At 43.9% G+C, this 20,030-nt stretch overlaps 1 protein-coding gene across 3 annotated transcripts; it reads left to right on the top strand.

Annotated features, from left to right (window-relative positions):
• Nucleotides 1–91: 91 nt before the first annotated feature.
• Nucleotides 92–19,986, top strand: TMEM140 (transmembrane protein 140). 3 transcript variants are annotated; one of them, XM_019750837.3, is made up of 3 exons: nt 505–711; nt 16,655–16,868; nt 18,465–19,986. In XM_019750837.3, the coding sequence occupies exons 2-3, from the start codon at nt 16,864–16,866 to the stop codon at nt 19,063–19,065; spliced, it is 606 nt and encodes a 201-aa protein (XP_019606396.2). In that variant the 5' UTR covers nt 505–711; nt 16,655–16,863; the 3' UTR covers nt 19,066–19,986. The 3 variants fall into 3 exon arrangements, with proteins under 3 accessions (XP_074171446.1, XP_019606396.2, XP_019606387.2); XM_074315345.2 differs by lacking the exons at nt 505–711; nt 16,655–16,868 and adding an exon at nt 92–229; XM_019750828.3 differs by lacking the exon at nt 16,655–16,868 and having other exon boundaries at nt 506–711.
• The last annotated feature ends 44 nt before the right edge of the window (nt 19,987–20,030 follow it).

The following is a 20,030-nucleotide window of genomic DNA, read 5'->3' as shown; positions in this document are numbered from 1 at the left end:
GGAATTTCCAACTGGTTACGTGAGCAAAGGGAGCAATTTGTAAACTCTGGCTGGGAGCCCCCATGATTGCAAAAATAAAATCCTCATGCTCCTCTGATTTTGCAATAAGAGGTGTTCCAGCTGCTGCAGCATGGGCCTAAACACCCTCCTGAAAACGCTAAGTTTATGTGTGCAGAAAAGCCCAGCCGTCCTACAAAGCTGATTCCTGGAAAGGAAACCACAAGATGGAGTAAGTGCTCCCCTTCTAAAAACGGTTCTCCATTGTGTTTATCTGGCAGTTTAAATCACTGAGAGCTTGGAGAGTGTTTTCACCAGATTCCTTTCTGGTATAGTGGCGTGATACAATCAAGACAGTTACCTGGTCTTTAAGTCGGCTGGTTGGCTGCATTTGTGGGTAAAGCACAAGTTGTTTATGCCCCTTCTTTATGGGAAGTCACAGGCACTGCCGGGTAGTTAAGAAATGAAAGTGAAATCAGCTGATTTGGTGACGTTACATGACGCAGCGCCAAGTATCAAAGTTCATTTAGTTAGGCTGTTCACTTACTTAGGCTCTAAGTGCAGATGTAACTGGTCAGATGTAAGTAAGCTCAGGACCGCATGTGTCTCCCCTGCCCTGTCCGGAGCGTGGAGGCTGACATCAGAAAGCAGAAACCGAACCTGGTTAGATTTCCTGTTCCTCCTCTTGTGACTTTCTATGGGTTCTGCAACTTTGTAAGTACCTACCCCGCATATACCGAGGCTTGCCCAGATGCCTACCACTCTGCAGTTTGTTTTCTTAGAGCTTTCACATTCCAACAGTGGGCATGGGAATTACTGGTAGTCGGTGTTCTGATCTCCCCTCCACCTCTATGTATGCTCTACCCTGTACTCTGCTCTCCTTTCTTCCTTCAGCATCACCCTGTGTACATCTGGTCTCAGAATTGGTCAGGGTATTGCCAGTATCACCGGTTAGAAACACAAACGGGTAACTGTGGGTAGCAGGGCCTGCACAGATACCTGCGGCTGTGAAGGAGATTGATCACCAGAGAAAGGCAGCCAAACAAAAGCAGATCGTGAACTCGCAGCACTTCAACTGGTACTCAAAGGCAGTTCACGAGAAACACTGCCTCCTAGAAGCACACACGGTGTGGATGAAGGGGTCAGAAAGGCCTTTGCGAAAGAGTATTACAGGGTCGAAGAGATTTTCAGTGCCTGTGTTATTACACTCTGTGGCTTCTCACACCTTGATGGAAATTCATGGTGGGGTGTTAGCAATGTTGGTGCACCACTTTTAAATATGGTCTGCCTCCCTAACAACTTCCATTATGCTGCTTCACCTATAAAATCAAAAGCTTCTTTGGGAAAGGAAAAAAAAACAAACAAATATGCGTGCATGTGATTCCTTCTTTCCTCATCACAACCTAAGTGCATTTTTCAGTATCTTCCACCTGTACCCCACCACTCCCGAAGTCTTGGATCTGAGAGCCATTTCGCGTGATACTCGCCTTTCGGTTTTCTTTTTTACACACATTCCCCTTTCTCACTGTTCTTTTCAGTTACTCCCTGGTTCATCTAATCACTAAGGTTGTTTATGTGTATTTGTTTTATAATTTCACTTTTTCATAACTATAATACATAATTCTGGCAATATTTTCAATGCAAAAAGAGAACAATTGCCCCAGAAATACCCTGGCTAACTTTAACATTTTAGACATTTCCTAGTGTCTTTCTTGTAGCCATGTAATATAGTGTGATTTTAGACCTGTTTTTTTGTTTGTTTGTTTGTTTGTTTTAAACAAGAACAGGGTTGCATCATCTTGATATGTAGGGTTGCATCATCTTGCTATGTCTTAATTTAATTCTGATGCTGGGCATTCAAATTGGTTCCAGGTTTTTTTGTTGTTGTTGTTGTTGTTTTTTGGTTTTTTGTTTGTTTGGTTGGTTGGTTGGTTGGTTAGTTTTTTTTTGCCAAAGTAATACTGTGTTGAACATTCCTGTATATAACTCATTGCTTGCATTTCTGATTGCTGCCTTAGGACAAACTTATAGTGAAATATCTTGGTGAAAAGATATGACTATTTTTAGGGTTTTTAATGCAGATTGCCAAATTGTCTCCTAGAAAATTCAAAAGAATGTTCACATCTACCATCATTGTTTGAGAATACCAGTTTTATTGCACTCTTTTTTCGTTTGTTTGTTTTAAAGATTTTATTGGGGAAGGGGAACAGGACTTTATTGGGGACCAATGTGTACTTCCAGGATTCCTTTTTTCCAAGTCAAGTTGTTGTCCTTTCAATCTTAGTTGTGGAGGGCGCAGCTCAGCTCCAGGTCCAAGGTCTCAACGTTGTGGTTGAGAGGACACGCTCCAACCAACTGAGCCATCCGGGAGCTCAGCGGCAGCTTGGCTCAAGGTGCCGTGTTCAATCTTAGTTGCAGGGGGCATTGCCCACCATCCCTTACGGGACTCGAGGAATCGAACTGGCAGCCTTGTGGTTGAGAGCCCACTGGCCCATGTGGGAATCAAACTGGCAGCTTTTGGAGTTAGGAGCACGGAGCTCCAACTGCCTGAGCCACCGGGCCGGCCCCCTTATTGCACTCTTGGTATCAGGTGTTTTCATCTGCTGTTTTGATGAAACTCATAGGTTATTTTACTTGGCATATCTATGATCACATTACTTACGTACATAAGGTATAGACTATTTTATGTTAGTCAGTGTGAGGTAGTGATTTATAATAGGAAATATATATATTTGTTCTTTTTGGCACAGAACTCCTAAAACTCTTGGAATTTCCTAAGTGATAACACAGATAAAGATGTCTTATTTATTCATAAGAAGCCCTTTAAACCACATCAGAGTTTACCTTAATGTGGTAGTGGCTGGAAAGCCCCCATGGGATGGAGGCTGGTTGCCAGGGAAAATAGGCATGAGGGTTGGAACTTTCAGCCCCACCACACAACCGCTCGGGTTGTGAGAGTGGCTGGAATTTGAGTCAATCATTAATGACCGATGATTTTAATCAACCATGCTGATGTAATGAAACCTCCATAAAAATCCCTTAAGTACAGGGTTTGAGAGCATCTAGGCTAGCGACCTCGTGGAGGTCCTGGAACAGGCATGGAAGCTCCATTCCCCTTTCACTCCATTTCTTGCCCTCTGCACCCATGCCATTGGGCTATTCCTGATTTGTATCCTTTTATAATAAACCAGTCATCTAGTAAGGAAACTATTTTCCTGAGTTCTGTGTGCCACTCAGCAAATTAATCAAACCCAAGGAGGGGGTCATGGGAACCTCCAAATGATAACCGGTCAATCAGAAGCACAGGTGACAAACCTACACTTGAGATTGCCATCTGAAGTGGAAGGGGGGGTGTCTTGTGGGGCTGAGCCCTTCACTTGTGGGATCTCCAGGTAGATAGTGTCAGAATGAAGTTAAATTGTAGGACATCCAAAGAATTACTTGGTGAAGGAAAACTCCCACACATTTGATGGAAAGTAGGAAAAGGAAAAAACAGTTTTTTACAGTTAAGTACTATTTTGCATTCCTTCTTTTGTGAAATATCTCTTCCTAGTCCTTGGCCACTTTTATGGGGGATTAATGTTTTTCTTATCTGTTTGCATGAACATTTTCTCTATTAGGTATATTAATCATTTCATATTTGTTGCAGATGTTTTTCATACTCATTGACTTTTATTTGTTGTTCTTTTTGTTTAGAAATGTATAATTTGTATGTTTGTAAATGTGTAATGTATATTTTAAATACCATGTTTCCCCGAAAATAAGACCTAGCTGGTCCATCAGCTCCAATATGTCTTTTGGAGCAAAAATTAATATAAGACCCATAATTATATTATATTATATTATATTATATTATATTATATTATATTATATTATATTATATTATATTATATTATATCCAGTTTTATATTATATTAAAATAAGACTAGTTTTTATATTAATTTTTGCTCCAAAAGACATATTAGAGCTGATGGTCTGTCTAGGTCTTATTTTCAGGGAAACACGGTAGTAAAATCTGTTCAATTTCTCTTTGTAGTTTCAACTTGCTTTTAAGCTCAGAGTTCTTTCTAACTCATGAACCAAATAGATTTTTTTTTCCTGTTCACTCTATTTCACTATTGGATCCATGTGAAATTTATTTTGGTATGTGGAGTGAGATGAGGACCTAAAATAGTTCTATTTTGTTTTCAGTTAACTAATTGCTTCTGCAGTAACAAAAAAACCTGTTCTTCCATGAAAGTATGCCGTTTTTATCATGTATTAACTTCGTATGTATGACTTCTATAAAATATGCTGCTCCCCCAAGCTGTTCCTCCAGTACCCCTGCCATTCTGTTTCATGTGGCTCAATTTCCCCTCCATTTATTTGTAGAAATCTACCTGGGAGCTGGACAGATATTGCAAATCGGCTTCCATTTTGTGGGTCCTGATACATGAATTAACTTTATCAGCCCAAACCTAGACCTCAGTAGACTTTGGGAGATGACCCCCAGGCCCCGGTGCTTTAGTGAGGACAGATACCTTCTGTCCAGTTGGCAGCAGTTGGGGGGGGGGGGGGGCGCAGTTACAAACAGCGAAGCCTCTGGCACAGCAGAGAACGAGAAGGAGCAGCAATGCCTGCCCTTCCTCGGGCATCCTACCCACCAGGAAGCACAGTGTCCGTGATGCCAGGCTGAGTAACCAAGAAAAACGTCTTTTCCCGAGGTTCCCAAATACTGGCCTGAGGGATGGAGGGGGAGGCCTCTTAGCAACTGCTACTGAATTTGTCTGTGGTTTGCTTTCTTTGAGTTATTTTGACATGTTTAGAAGCCATTTTGTATGCCTCACAAGCTTACAAGTAAGAATCCCATTCCCTTGTGTTCGGATGGAGGTGAAGGTTCATAGAACACTGCCTCCCTTCCAGCCAATTCTCAAAATACCTTCTGCAAAATTTCAGGTCTAGGTCTCAGTGACTGCCTTCGCTCCCTTCTCTCCTTTTCTTTGGCCAGTAGGTACAAACTGCATGAACGGGCCTTGGTCTTTATAGCGGGGCTAGTGGGCAGGGTTCCATGACATAATACCCCAACTCAGCGCCTCTCTCTGCCCTGTCAGCCCCCCTGCCTGGGGGGCTATCTCCTTATGTTGGGGACTAGGAGTGTGTGATAATGGAGCACGGAGTTAGAAGGACACAATCCACACCTCAAAGGCCCTTGGAGGTCTGGGCCACACTCACTTGTCTCGCTTCTCCTCCCCTCTCCTCAGTCACTGGGCTACGGCCACCCCAGCCCCCAGTCTGTTCCTGTCCCCACAGGGTGTGTATAAACATCGTGCTCTCCTTCGCAGACAGGCCTTCCCTGATGCTCTAATCTAGACTCACCACTTCCTCCTGCCAGTTTCTTGCCTGCACGTCACCCTGTTTATTTCCTCCTCCAATCTTTCCAAAAGTTGTAATTATCTTTTTTCCTTTTTTTTTTTTTTTTTTTTTTTTTTTTTTTTTTTAAGATGTGTTTGGTGTTTGTCTCCCCAGCTAGAGTACAAGCTCAGTGCAGGCAGGTACCAGTTTGTCCTGAGTGTCACCGATTCCCCCGGGCCTTTGTCTCAGGAGAGCATCCAAAGTGTCATTAATGGAGCCACCAGGTGAAATCCTGGATCATGAGGAGAACGGGGACTGTGAATCTCCATCGTGCTTGCAGGAGAGAGGGCTGGAGCCAACGAACCAAGAGTCAACAGCCCAAGGCAGTCCCTAGTTTCTAGTACGATTTGTCTTCAACTCTGCTTTGGGTCCTGTGAATTTTAGCCTCCCCTAAACTTGATGGTGGAGTCCCAGCAATAAATAAACAAATGAGGATGGGTTCCTGTTGCATCCAGCGCAACACGGGCAGTGAGGGTGCGAGAAGGGGCGGTTTGGGTTAAGTTCTTAAGAAAGAAACAAACAGAGACTTAATGCAGTTAAATCTCTCAGAAGGCCAGGGGTCTCTCAGTCTCAGAGGACTGGAGCCCAGAATAAGGCCAACTGAAGATTTTTATTGCTAGGTATACAAAAACAAGAAAGTAACATTGTTTCTTACACGGTCTGTGAGACACATCATAGCAGAAAAATGTTTATTCCAATCACCCTTTATCTATAAATAGCCGAAGCACAAGGTCCCATGATGTCTTACCTAAGGTATGTACCTTCTCAGGGTCAAGTCTCTCATATTGTAACAGCTCCGTTGAGATAAATGGAGAGAATTGATCTTTGTTGTCCTTATGACTTCTCTCACAAACAGGTGCCAGGGAAAAGACAGAGCCGGCAACAGCTTTTCCCAGGCAGGGGGAAGGGGAGGCAAGGCCCCTTCCCATTTTTTTCTAAGGCAGCTCATTGAGGGTCCCCATTTGGTTCCGCCTGGCTTAGGTTGTATCTCCCGTGAGATATCTTACCCGTCTTTGGCTGCAAACCATCTTTTGGGGACCAGACAGAGAGACATAAGGTGTAAACACAAGGATGGAACAGAGTCCCAGAAAGGCAGTCTCACAGACTCTTCTTTCCTTAAGGAAAGACACGGGGGGACAGTTGGCTAGGCTGTTGTGTGACTACAGGTTCCAACATACAGGCCGTTTCTCGTGGATAAGGATTTTTTTTCTCCTTCTAAAAATTTTTTTTATTTTTTTATCTTTGTTCCTAACTGGATCATCTGCTAGCAAACGGATAATAAGCAAAAAAAAACACACAAGTGAGCAGATAGCAAGTGAATGAAACAGCCTATTTCAGTAGTTTGTATGTGGAGGTGGCGGGACTCATGCTTCTGACGCTGCGTTGCAATCTCATGGTGTCGTATTTCCGCTTAAAGCTGGCTTTATCTACATGGAAGTATTCAGTCTGTCAAAACATCACAGTGTTTCATAAAAAAGCTGATGTAAGGCCCAGTCATCCCCAGAAACTTCTTCGCGGACTCTGCTGTGACCTGGTTTTGAAAAATAAAAAGACCTTATTTCTGCAAAAGGAAATATGACACATTTTTGTTCCTTCCTTTATTATTTTTGTCAAAACCACACCCTAACCATAAAGACTCTGATCCCAAGTGTGTTCAGCCAGAGATTTTTGTCAAGGCTTCAGGCCTTCTCTGATAAGCATTCCACCTGACTCTCCACCCTGTCAGATTCTAGTTGTCTGGCTTTATTCTGCCGATATTTTCTTCCCTGGGTTTCACTTCTCTCTGTTCATGTTATGCTCCACACACCCACCCACCCCCACCTCTACCTCACTGTTCCCTCACTTCCCTTCTCTGTCCCTGAATCACAGCTTCATCAGCGCAATCAGAGCAGCCATAGATACTGTGTGTCAGGCACCAGTCCATTCCAGATAAATTAACCCACTTCAATCTCACAACAGCCCCCAAGAACGGGCCAGTGGGTGCAGTACAGATGCGGGTGTAGAACCCAGGTGGTCTGGCTCTAAGGGTCATGCTGTTTACCACCATGTCTCTACGTGATGCCCGCATCCTGGTATCAACGTCACCAAACATCAATGAGGACAGCTTCCTGGAGTTAGGTCGTCCAGTGAAGCTCTGTTCACAAACTCCAGCACTATTCATCTTCCCTGGAATTTCACTGCTGACAGGCTGTGTGGCCCTGGGCTTTAGTTTCTTCTCCATGATAATAATTTAAGGGCTACTGACTAGGTCATGTTCCAACGTGCTATACTGCAATGACCTCATTTCATTTCTAGAACATCTATCAAATAAGTTCAATTATGCCCATTTTACAGATGAGAAACCTAAGCACAAGTAACCTAGCTAACTAACCAAAGTTGTAAATGGTAGAGGTGGGATTTGAACCCAGGATACACAGCTGCAAAGCCTATGCCCAGAACCATTATTCCACCAATAATGAAGCCTCAGTAAGCACATAGTCAGTTAGACAGATGCAGGTTCGTACTAGATAGAGGCAGTGATTATAACAATCTTGCCTGGTAGACTTCACCATCCACTGGCTGTGTGAACTTGGGAAGGTTACTGATCCTCATTAAGCCTCAGTTTTCTCCTCTGGAAAATGGAGATAATAATGGTAAATCTGCTTCCATAGGGTCGTTGAGAGAATTTCGTAAGATAATACCTACTAAGTGCTTAGCACAGGGCCTGACATAGAATAAATGCTCGAGAGATTTTAAGGTCTATTTTTTTATTATTAATAAGCCCTCAATCAAATTAGATTCCTTTCCAGACCACTCCTACTGATCAAAGAGAATTCTTGAAGAAAGTTTCTCTCTCTATGTTCTCATACAGATTTTTTTTCTTTCGAGGAGGAGGATTTGCTTGTTTGTTTTATTAACATTTATAATAATGCATGTTTGAATAACTGATTTATCTACTAATTCATGTAAACTAATAAGGCAAAGCACACAGGCCCTCTGGCTGCAGTAAAATTTAAGTCCATAAAATTTGGGAAAGTAAAAGGCAAGAGCAACATTTCTAATAATCTCTTCTTAGGAGGAGAAAAGCCAGAGTATTTTGCTTCGGATGTCACAAATTTTTTAAGTCTAGAATATGTCCAAGAAACCTTCCTTTCTAGACAGAGAAATCTACCTTAATTTCTTTTTTTTAAAAAAAGATTTTTATTAAAACATAGCTAATATACAACATTATATCAGTTTAAGGGGTACACCATAGTTATTCAACATTTATATACCTAAAGCAGTGATCACCGTGATAAATCCAGCAACCATCTGACACTGTACTATACCTGTCACAATGTCATTTACTATATTCCCTATGCTGTACATTATGTCCCGATGACTTGTTTTATACCTGGAAATTTAACCCTCTTCTTCCCTTTCACCTTTCCTCCCCTTTTTTAATTTTTCAATTACAGTTTACTTCAATATTATTTTATATTAGTTTCAGATGTACAGCATAGTGGTTAGACATTTATATAATTTAAGAAATTATCCCCCTGACTAATCTAGTGCCCACCTGACACTATACATAGTTATTACCATTTTATTGACTGTATTCCCTGTGCTTTACTTTATATCCAAATGACTACTGTGTAACAACCAATTTGTACTTCTTAACTCCTTCCCCTTTTTCACTAACCCTCAGCCCCCCTCCCATCTGGAAACTATCAAAATATTCTCTGTATCTATGAGTTTGTTTCTGTTCTGTTTATTTTGTTATTTAGCTTCCACATATAAGCAAAATCATATAGAATTTGTCTTTCTCTGTCTGACATGCTCCACTCAGAACAATACCCTCCAGGTCCTTCCATGCCACTGCAGATAGTAAGAACCCATTCCCTTCCCTGGCCGAGCAATATTCCATTGTATATATGTACCACCTCCTCTTTATCCATTCTTCCATCGACAGACACCCAGGCTGCCTCCACATCTTGGCCATTGTAAACAATGTTGCAATAAACATATGGATGCACATGTCCCCTCAAGTTAGTGTTTGGGTTTCTTCAGATAAATACGCAGACGTGGGATTACTGGGGTCTTCTTGGCTCTTGTTATAGCCTTTGCTTTAAAGTCTATTTTGTCTGGTATAGGTATTGCTACCCAAGCTTTTTTGTTTGTTTCCATTTTAATGAAATGTCTTTTTCTCCTCCTTTACTTTCAGTCTGTGTGTGTCTTTCAATCTGAAGTGAGTCTCTTGTAGGCAGCATATGTAAGGGTTTTGTTTTCTTATCTTTTCAGCCACCGTATGTCTTTTGAGTGGAGCATTTAATCCATTTATGTTGAAAGTAATTGCTGATAGATATGTAACTGTTGCCATTTTATTATTCAGATTTTTAATCTTTTTTTTTTCCATCTTAAAGAAGTCCCTCCAAGATTCCTTGTAATTCTGGTTTGGCATTGATGAACTCCTTTAGCTTTTTCTTGTCTGGGAAACTCTTTATTTGTCCTTTGATTCTAAATGACAGCTTTACTGGGTAGAGTAATCTTGGTTGTAGGTCCTTGCTTTTCATCACATGGAATATTTTGTGCCAATCTCTTCTTGCCTGCAAAGTTTCTGTTGAGAAATCAGCTGACGTGCTTATGGGAGCTCCCTTGTAAGTAACTAACTGCTTTTCTTTTGCTGCTTTTAAGATTCTTTCTTTATTTTTAAGCTTTGGCATTTTATTTATCATGTGTCTTGGTGTGGGCCTCTTTGGGTTCATCTTCTTTGGCACTCTGTGCTTCCTGGGTTTGTATGTCTTATTTCGTTCGCCAGGTTATGGAAGTTTTCTGTCATTATTTGTTCAAACAGGTTTTCAGTTCTTTGCTCTATTCTCTTTTTGGTACCCCTATGATGCAAATACGCTTGATATTGTCCCAGCGGCCCCAGACGCTAGTTCACTAGCCTCATTTATTTATTTATTTTTTATTCTTTTTTCTTTTTGCTTTTCTGTTTGGGTGTTTTCTGCTACCTTATCTTCTAAGTCACCGACTTGATACTCTGCTTCACGTAATCTACTGTGGATTCCCTCTAATGTGTTATTCATTTCAGTTATTGTAGTCTTTATTTCTGACTGGTTCTTTTCTTTTCCATGTTTTCTATCTCCTATCTCTTTGTTGAAGTTCTCCCTCAAATCACTGAGCATCCTTATAACCATTGTTTTGAACTCTGCATCTTATAGATTGCTTGTCTCCCCTTTTGTTTAGTTCTTCTTCTGGAGATTTGTTCTGTTCTTTCATTTGGGACATGTTTCTTTGTCTCTTCATTTTGCCTCCCTGTGTTTGTCTCTATGTATAAGGTAGGGTTGCTATGTCTCCCGGTCTTAGTAGAGTGGCCTTATGCAGTAGGTGTCCTGCGGGGCTCAGTGGTGCAGTCTTCCTGATGACCTGAATCGGGTACTGCAGGTTTGTCCCTTGTGTGGTTTGTGTGTGCCCTCCTGTTGTAGTTGAGCCTTGTTTGCTGTTTCATGTCAATGGAAGGGATTGGCCGTCAGGCTGATTGGTTGTGAAGATTAGCTGTGACTACAGTGGAGGAGTTGTATTGCAAGGGCTGATCCAAAAGAGCAGGGTTCACTTTAGCAGAGCTCTGATGCCTGCCCAGTCTGCCCTTTGGGTATGTTGTCCCCAGAGGCTGCTCGGTGATGCTCCAGCTGGGTCTAAAGCTGGTCAACAAATGTTCCAGCCCCTGGGCCTCCTGGGAGAAGCCCCATTACAGGCCAAGTTCAGCTGCAGCCAGTGCTCTGGCCGGGGCCACCTGGCATGAGCCACAAAGCAGTCCGCAGATGGCTGCCACTCACACTGGGCTGAGACGTACCTTGAGAGGCCCAGCCACAAACCGACACCGGCTGTTACTAGTTCTGGGCTTAGAGCTGCTTAGCCAGAGGTATAGGACATGCCGAATCTAGATGCTGTTTCTTTGAGTTTTGTGAACCTTTGAGAGATTTTATGACAGTCTGCAGCATGAGCCAAGACAAGCCATTTACACAAAAAAAGCCACTGGAAGCAGCTTGGGTGAGACCCCACCCCACCACTTGTGGTGGGGTGGGGTCTTACGGAATCAGGGCCAATGAACAGAGTAAGTCAGGTTGATGGAGACTCAGCTATGGCGGCCACCTGCGTCCGCATGCTGGGAAGTGGGAGGGCTCAGCAAGGAAACAATGGCTTCTGCCAACTCCTTCCTCTGGAAGAAAGCTGCCCCTCTAGGCTATGCCCTGAGCCAGACAATTCAGTTCCTCCGTTTGTCCCTGGTGCCTTTCGAGCTGCTGCGTCAGCACTGGAGCTCAGAGCGAGTGAGTCCATCAGCAAGGTGGTCCATGTGTGGGCCCTTTAAGAGGAGCACCTGAAACCTCTGTCTCACTCAGCCACAATCTTTGCTGGTTTTCACAGCCAGAAGTTGTGGGGACTTCTCTTCCTGGCAACCCTGGACTGGGAAGCCTGGTGTGGGGCTGGGACCCCTCGCTCCTCTGGGGGGTGGGGGGAGCCTCCACAGCTGAGATATCCCTACCAATTTTTAATGGTCACACACAGGTGTGGGACCAGCCCATTCCACGTCTCTGCCCCTCCTACCAGTCTCAAGGTTTCTCCTTCTGTATGTCCTTAGTTGTAGAGCTTTGGTTCAGCTAGACTTCAGGTGATTCTCAATGACGGTTGTTCTGTAGTTTCATTGTGATTTTGACGTGGTCATGAGAGGAGATAAGCACAGTGTTTACCTACTCTGCCATCTTGACTGGGTCTGCCGTAGAGCTTTCCTGCATCATTAATAAAAAGAAAGGCCAGGAGGTACATTTGCAGCTGATAACAACCCAACAACCTACCTGTTTTTTCTTTCAAGCTTCTGTTCTTCAATTATTTGCAAAATGTGTCATGTCTGACAGCCTCAAAAATTATAACATCCAAGTTCTAGCAGGCAGTTCTCAAGGCCACGGTAATGACTGTTCCTGGTGGTGGCAGATCAGGGGAGGGGGCTGTCACCCCTTGACCTCAGCTGTCACCACATTGATCATCCATGCTCTCAAGTGGTCGAAAAGTGTTCAACTCTTGAAGCTGGAAAACTTAACATTTAGTAAATCAAAAGAATATAAAAATAAAGAGAAGGACCAGGAGGAGGGAACCAGGACAGAGAAGCAGGTCAAAAAAAGAAAAAAGAAAAAGAAAAAACAGATAGGAGTTTAAGAGAAGCTCTATGTGTCATTGCTGGTGCTCATTCAATCATTTATATGTCACTCAAATATTTGTTGAGTGCCTACTATGTGCTAGTTAGTCCTGGGAATTGGGAATCTAACCGTAAAAGACAGAGCTTTGATAGATGATAGTGAGATAATGATAGATAGATAGATAGATAGATAGATAGATAGATAGATAGATAGATAGATAGATGATAGACAGATGGCTGGCCAGTCTTTAAGTAAAAATAAGTAACAGACAAAAATCCTTGCCCTCATGGAGCCCCTCATAAAATGTAAACTCCATGAGGGCCAGGATTTTTGTCTGTTGGTAGCGAGCTCCAGAACATATAGACCCTGCCGGGTAGAGCATATATTATCCCCTGATGGAGGAATTCAAATGTTCCAGACTACATCTAGTCTTCAACCTCCTGGAGAGAGTACTCTAACTAAAGGGGATATTCTCTATTGGCATTTGCATTCCTCTCTGCTGGGCAAACTATAAGCGTTTATTAAACACTTAAGGAATGTAATAGAATTCCACTGGTGGTGGATACACGGTCGTCTGATATGAAAGGTGGTGTAGGCGTGCTTTATGAGGTTGGCCTTGGAGGCATTATCTGTGACACAGACATGCAGGTGGTGAATCAGGTAAATGTTGTGAGACTAAATAAGCCCAGCTATGAATATAGTCTGGTTATTGAATATCATTAGACAGTCATGTAGGAAGAATGAATTGAAAAAAACAGAGAAAGGCTTATGGGTTTGTTTTTTTCTTTTTCTTTTTTTTTCCCCCCTTTGGTGTTTTTGTATAAGACAAAGTAGAGGAGAAGGGAGTTTTGTGGGGATCTCAAGTATTGAGATAAGATGAAAATATAATATGTAAAGCCGTATTAAAACAGTGACAAATTAGAAATTATAAATACGTGTGTGATCAATGTTTGATTACGAGTAATGTAATGATTAGCATATAAGAAAAAGGTATAAAGTATGCTTGGGAGATAGAGATTGGAGCTACAAACCTTCCTCTATGAAAAGGAACAAGGACACCAGGGGCTGTTTGGAAAGTTCATTTTGATTCTGTGACTCAAGCGGTATTGTGTCCATCTTCAGAAAATAAGCAAGTGTCCAGGGCAAGAAACGGCCTTCCTGCTCACTCAACCCTTCTGAAGTATTCCTTATATTCAAGGAACAGTTCTGTATAAGCACGGAATTTCTACTCAGAGACAGGCCAGGAATGCACGCCTGTGTTCCCTGCCTGTTGGGGGTCCTGTACTCTGGCTCTGGACAACTTGAGGCCCTGCTACCCAGCACGGTAGACAGCCAGAGGGAGTTTTCAATGCCACAGTCTGCCAGAATTTTAATCCTCCCTCAGATACAACCTCATGAACGTTTCAAGAAACTGAGAAGACCAAAATTTCGAACAGGATGCAATGCTTGTGTCTCTTTCAGCAACCATTCTGTTAGTGTGAAAATTTTAGAGATCTTAAATCGAAAAACAAAAACAAAATGAAAAAACAATTGCCTCAAATGAATAGTCTGAGAATGTTTTCCTTCTGTCTCCTGAACTGGGAATTTGCTTCCCCTGAGACTCTTAAGTGACAATGGCCAAGCCTGAACACGCTAATTTGGAGTCTAAACTTGTGTCCAGAGGCCCTAATTCGACGAAAGGATTATGCTTTATTATGACATTTATGACAGCAAAAGGCTAACTGTCTTTATTTATAAAAGGGCTCATACAGACTGACAAAAACTAAAACTCAAAATGATAAGAAGAAATAAAGCACAAACGAACAGATAGCACGTCACAAGTGAAAACATATAGGTTCACAAACACTTGAAAAATGTTAAGCTGTACTCCTGAAAGAGAAATAACAGCAGTGATGTGTCATTTGTCGTTGTGGAAGATGCAAAGACTTGAGAATATTCAACACTGGGGAGGATGACATAAGCCCTCTTTTAAATTGCTGGTGGAAGGTGTCGATGTAAGAAACATCCAAACCTGTAGAGAATTTTTATGAGTTTGAGCCAAACTGATGACATATGCCAAGATCTCCAATGCTCCGGAGAATGGCAGTTTTGCAGCTTATTTTATGCATGAGAATCAAATGAAATGAAAGGAAGGTTGCATGAAATCCATTGGTGGTAGATTAAGGAGGTGGGAGGAAGCATAGCAGGGCAATCTCTAGGGTTGGATAAAAAGCCAAATGGAGAAACAGGCTTCCTTTACATTGGCGGGTAGAGGATAGTTAATAGTTAACATTCGCAGCACATAGAGATGCTATGGGGGCAACAAGATAACAATAAGTGGTTCTGTGATTTAATACTCTCGTGCCAGCAGTTGTGCCTTCAAGGGGTCTGGAAAAATAAATTACTCTGACATTTCAAAGGTACGTGACCCTAGATGCATGAGAACAGTGGACAGGGCTCACTTAGGGTAAAGACTGACCTTTGCTGAGGAAGCTGTGGGCGTGGGATGTGACTACCCGCTACGACCTGCCCAGTTAGGAATTTGTGATCAGACCTTCCTGGGTGGTGACTTTTGGTCACGTGGCTTGTCAGGTTTATCCCATAGCCCTTTTGTTCACAAAGGGTAAATTGATTCACAAACATATTAACCAAAACATTATTTATAATATTACGAAGTAATGTCATAAAACATAATATATAAAAACTGTAAACCGTGAGACGGCTATATGCAGTCACTAAGTATCGTTTAGGCAACATTTCTAGTGACGGGTAGTCTTCATACTGTGTAATGATGTGTAGAAAGTGGGATACAAACATAAATATTTACGTGATCCCCGACTACGTAAAACATTATAGAAGGAAATGTGTTGTTGAGTGGTTATTTCTACGACCTGAAGTCATAGATGATTTTTCCACACTTTTACATGTTTCTAGTTTTCTACAACCAGCATGTATTACTTTATTATAAACAAAAAAAAAGTTCATCTGAAAATGGCAACAATAACAGCTGTGTCCCCTTTTGCCCTCTGAAGGAAGCACTGGCTTATCATTAAAGGGAATTAAATGGCCCATTGTGACTCATGATTACTAGGATTGTTCAAAGCCAAAACAAAACAAAACGAATCGAAACGAAAAACCAGGCTGTGGTTTTTCAGAGCCAGGAGCCAGGAGTGGTTTCCAGGCTCGGCCTCATGTGGAAAGGTGCCCACTTGGTGAGTAAATGGCCATCAGCTGTGGTGAGTTGGCTGTCAGCTGTGACCAGTGAACTACTGGCCACTAATATAACTGCTGTGGCTACACTAGCAAAAAATGGGAGCTAGCAAGAAAATGGTGGCTGAGCTAGCAAGTGTGGATTGCAGCTAGCAAGTGAGCTTGGTTGTCAGAGAAGTGGATCGTGGGTTGCGGATCGTGTGGCTCCTGCTTCCTGTGTCTCCAACCCAGCCGCCAGCGAGAATATAGTGGTATGACTCCCCTATCTATGGCTCCGTGGATGTTCCTTTTTGGCCTCACTATATCCTGCGTTCTTATGTGGGGAGCGGGACCAGAGACCCCACATGCCACCCTGCATGACACAGGGTCAGCTCTTAGGACAGTGGAGTGCCATGGGGTTTTCCAACCAACTATCCATATATTGTCACTGAGAAATGTTTAGGAAAAGAAACTAGGACTAGCCTCCCACCTCTCTGTCCACGAGTTCCTGGAGTCTGTCCATATTTCCAGTAGGAAGCGAGTAGAAGCCATCGCAGCACCGTGTGTATGTGAGACATAAAACATGGCCCTTTGACTCAAGGTGTCGTAAGACAGGTCTATATTAAAATACGTATGTGAAATAACTAACGGATACAATATGAAATTCGCATACATTTCTATATATATAAAAAAAATCAGCTCCTCCTGTTTGTCAGGCACCATTCTGGGGCTAAAGAGATGAAGACGGTTTGTCGGCGAGATCACAGCTTGGTGGAGCACCCGTTCTAGCTTTGGGCGAAATCAGAGCCACCCAATGTGTGTGACGGCACTGTGTGACGGCAGCCCGTATGGGCTAAGACGACACCACCCTCTCCCTGCGCCTGTCCCACATCCTGTTCCCTCATACTAGGGTTTTTTTCATTTGGTCCCTTCTGTTCTTGCAGAACAGAGGTGGGGTGTGGTCAGCTTTATTTAAGAAGGAAAAGGGACTGCTGCTCCTAAGGTGCTCTCTGGGACTGTGCGCGTCTCGGGCCTCTCCGCAGGACCACCAACGGCCACTGTCACTGCACTGCTGGACGCCAGCTGGCACTCCTGGCTGGGTGCACTGACACGCCGCCCCTGTGTGCATTTCAGCTCTAGCTCCTTACGTCTCATGAGGTTTGTGGTTCTGGGTTCCTGGGCCTTTCAGGATGTAAATGACTGTTTTGTTCCATATGGGAAATTTTCTAAATATAAAGGTATACTGTGCAGACTATTGTGTTTTCAATGCCCAAGTAGGAGAAGTCCTACTGATTAAAAACAGTGAAAAGATTTGTTTCAAAAGTGATGAGGAAACTATATATATACTATACACTACTTGATAGATCAATTTGGCAATATGCAATAAAATCACTGAAGCGTATTTGTGGGGACAGAGCCAGGAAAGCAGTTTCCAGGAAGGTGCTGGCTCGGGTAGTAGATGGCCATCAGCTGTAACCAATTAGCCATTAGCCACAAATAAAACTGCCGTGGCTACACCGGTGAGTTGGTTGGTTGGCAGAGAAGCGGACGGCGGGTTGCGGATTGTGTGGCTCCTGCTTCCTGTGTCTCCAATCCAGCCGCCAGCAAGAATAATAGCGGTGTGACTCCCCTACCTATGGCTCCGTGGGTGTTCCTTTTTGGCCTCACCATATCCTGCGTTCTGGTGCAGGGAGCGGGAGCAGAGATCCTGCATGACAGTATTTCTACCCTTGATTTAATAATTGTACTTTAAGGTATTTAGTACTTTCCTTGATCATTTGTAATGGTGAAAAATGGGAACAATTTGTCTACTAATAGTGTAATGCATAAATCTATGACATGATTATGCAGCCACTAACTATGTTTTTGAAAAATATTTAACAGCTTTGAAAAATGTTCACAATATTCAATGAGCAAAGCATTATGTTCAATGGTAGCATTATGTAAAAACACATCAGCACAAATATTGGTAGAACATTAGCAGTGGTTCTATGTATACAGTGGGCGATAAAGGTTATTTTTATGTATTTTTACTTTTAAAAAGTATTTTCCAAGATTTTTTTATAATTAACATATATTGTTGCTGCTGTCAGGGGAAAAAAATATTGTAGTTGTTTTAAAAGTAATGATGCAATTTCATCACCAGGCTGTATTTCGTCTTAACCCCATGAGTTCCCAGAGCAGGCAGGTGAACTCCGGTGGTCTAGCAGTGGGCCTCAGGCCTGGTTCATGTTAGAATGAGCGGCAGAGCTTCTAGAACACACCAGCGCCTGGCCCCAACCTCAGAAGTTCAGGTCTGACTGGTTTGTGGACCAGGGATGATAATTCTTACAGCTCCCCGGTGGTACCAGTGACAGCTGCCCTGAGAACCATGAGTCCCTAGAGCCCTCAGCGTCTTCCCCCTCCTTCAGGACCCAACAACAGGCTTCTCTTTTACCCTAGGCAAACCCATCCTCGATAGGAATCTGAGAAGCCCCCTCACAAATGTGCCCAAAGGCTTGTGTTGAAGTTGCATGTTTCAGGCACTCCAAGGTGCCTGGGGCTGCCTTTCCCTCTGAACTCAGCTCAGAGAGGCAGCTGAGGGCTTACCAAGTGGGTCCTGCCTGCAGGTGACCTCAGATTTCTTGTAGGGGGTGGTGGGCAGGGGGATGGGATTTCACCACAGGTTTTTATGGAATTCCAGAAGGGAGAACAAGAGCTTGTGAAGAAACCGGGAGGGAGAGCTGGACACTCACTGGTGTGACTTCCCCACAGGTTCCCACGAGAGCAGACCTGCCGAGGACGGAAGATGACCCTTCCAATGCCAAAGCGAGCTCCCCAGCTGCTGTTCGTCTGCATCCTGACCCTCACGGCCACGGTCATCGGCCTGCTGCTCTACGCTCTGCTCTGGAAGGCCGGCAACCTCACTGACTTGCCCAACCTGAGGCTCGGCTTCTACAGCTTCTGCCTGTGGGACGAGGACATGGGCTGCCTTCAGTGCCACCAGTTCCCCGAGCTGGAGGACCTGGGCGTGTCTCGGGTTGGCCTGGCCCTGGCCAGGCTTGGCGTGTACGGGGCCCTCGTCCTTACCCTCTTTGTCCCCCTGCCTCTCCTCCTGGCAGAGTGCAACAGTAATGAGGGCGAGTGGCAGCTGGCGGTGGGCTTCCTGGTGGTGGCCTCCATGCTGCTGGCCGGCGGCCTGGGCCTCTTCCTCATCTACACCTGGAAGTGGCTCAGTCTCTCCCTCCTGGGGCCTGGGTTTATAGCTCTGAGCATTGCCCAGGCCTTACTCATCCTCTTGCTCATGGCCACAGCTGTATACCCTCAGATGGCAGAGTGGGCAAGAGGAAGCTTGAGCACTGCTACTCGAGCCTAAGGGCATGATCGCAAGGGTTCTCTCTCAGGGAAGGTGCCGGAGAATCCACGGGTTGGTGTGTCTTCTCAGCCATCCTGCTTCATAGCTAATGCTGATCTCGAGCTCTAGCAGACAGGCCCCACCGCAGAGGGGGTAGGAGGCCAGGAGGTAGTAAGGCCAGCCGGGACACCTGTAGCTGTAGTGTAGGGGTGTCCTCTGCAACTTCCAAGGTTCCCAAGGACACCCTAAAACCGCAAGCTCATTGTCACAAGGATTTGTGCTTTCATTAACTTCTCTGAGCAAGCCATTGTTACGTTAGGCTCAGCAAGGGGGACATAAGGATTGCTGTCACCAGGCCAGATTTCCAGGCGGAACAGCTAAATGCCAAAGAAACCCAATGAAGGCCGATGGCAATAAATGGAGAACACCGAGAAAGAGAGCCTCAGTGTCCTCGGGGTCCTGGCTAGCAAGCTGCCCCCTCCGTCCCTGGTGGATGGGATGAGCCCCTCCCCTGTGCCACCACTCCCAAAGGCCCAGGGGACATCTCCAAGGGAGTCACTGAAGAGAGGATATGGATTTCGCATGTTCCCTGAATAAGGCTCCTGGACTTGAAGACAACAGCAGAGGGGAGTCAGCTAGCAAATCATTCCTAACAGGGGACCTGGGAGTTCGGGAGAAGACAGCAAATCCTGAGCAGGAAGGAAGGTGAACAAGGCTGAAAGGTCCCACGTACACACAATCGTTGTATCCCTTCACTGCTCAACCCAGAATTAGAAAGGATACAAGTACAGCCTGTGTATTGGGACTTCCGTGTATTTTTTATTGGGACCTGTGTGTTAGAAAACCTGTACAGCAAATAATCAGTTCATTGTATGCCTGTCAAGAGCCAGACTAAATTCAGAAGCAGAAAAAAAAATTAAAAAAAAAATTCAGAAGCAGAAATATGGATGTTGCCGTGATTTCTTGTCTTGAGCGTCTCCTTTGGG

This window comes from Rhinolophus sinicus, chromosome 8, assembly GCF_057876585.1.
Source record: "Rhinolophus sinicus isolate RSI-liver-muscle chromosome 8, RSI-T2T, whole genome shotgun sequence".
NCBI classification, from domain to species: Eukaryota; Metazoa; Chordata; class Mammalia; order Chiroptera; family Rhinolophidae; genus Rhinolophus; species Rhinolophus sinicus.
The sequence above is the reverse complement of the archived record's forward strand: the minus strand, read 5'-3'. Positions and strand labels throughout refer to the sequence as shown.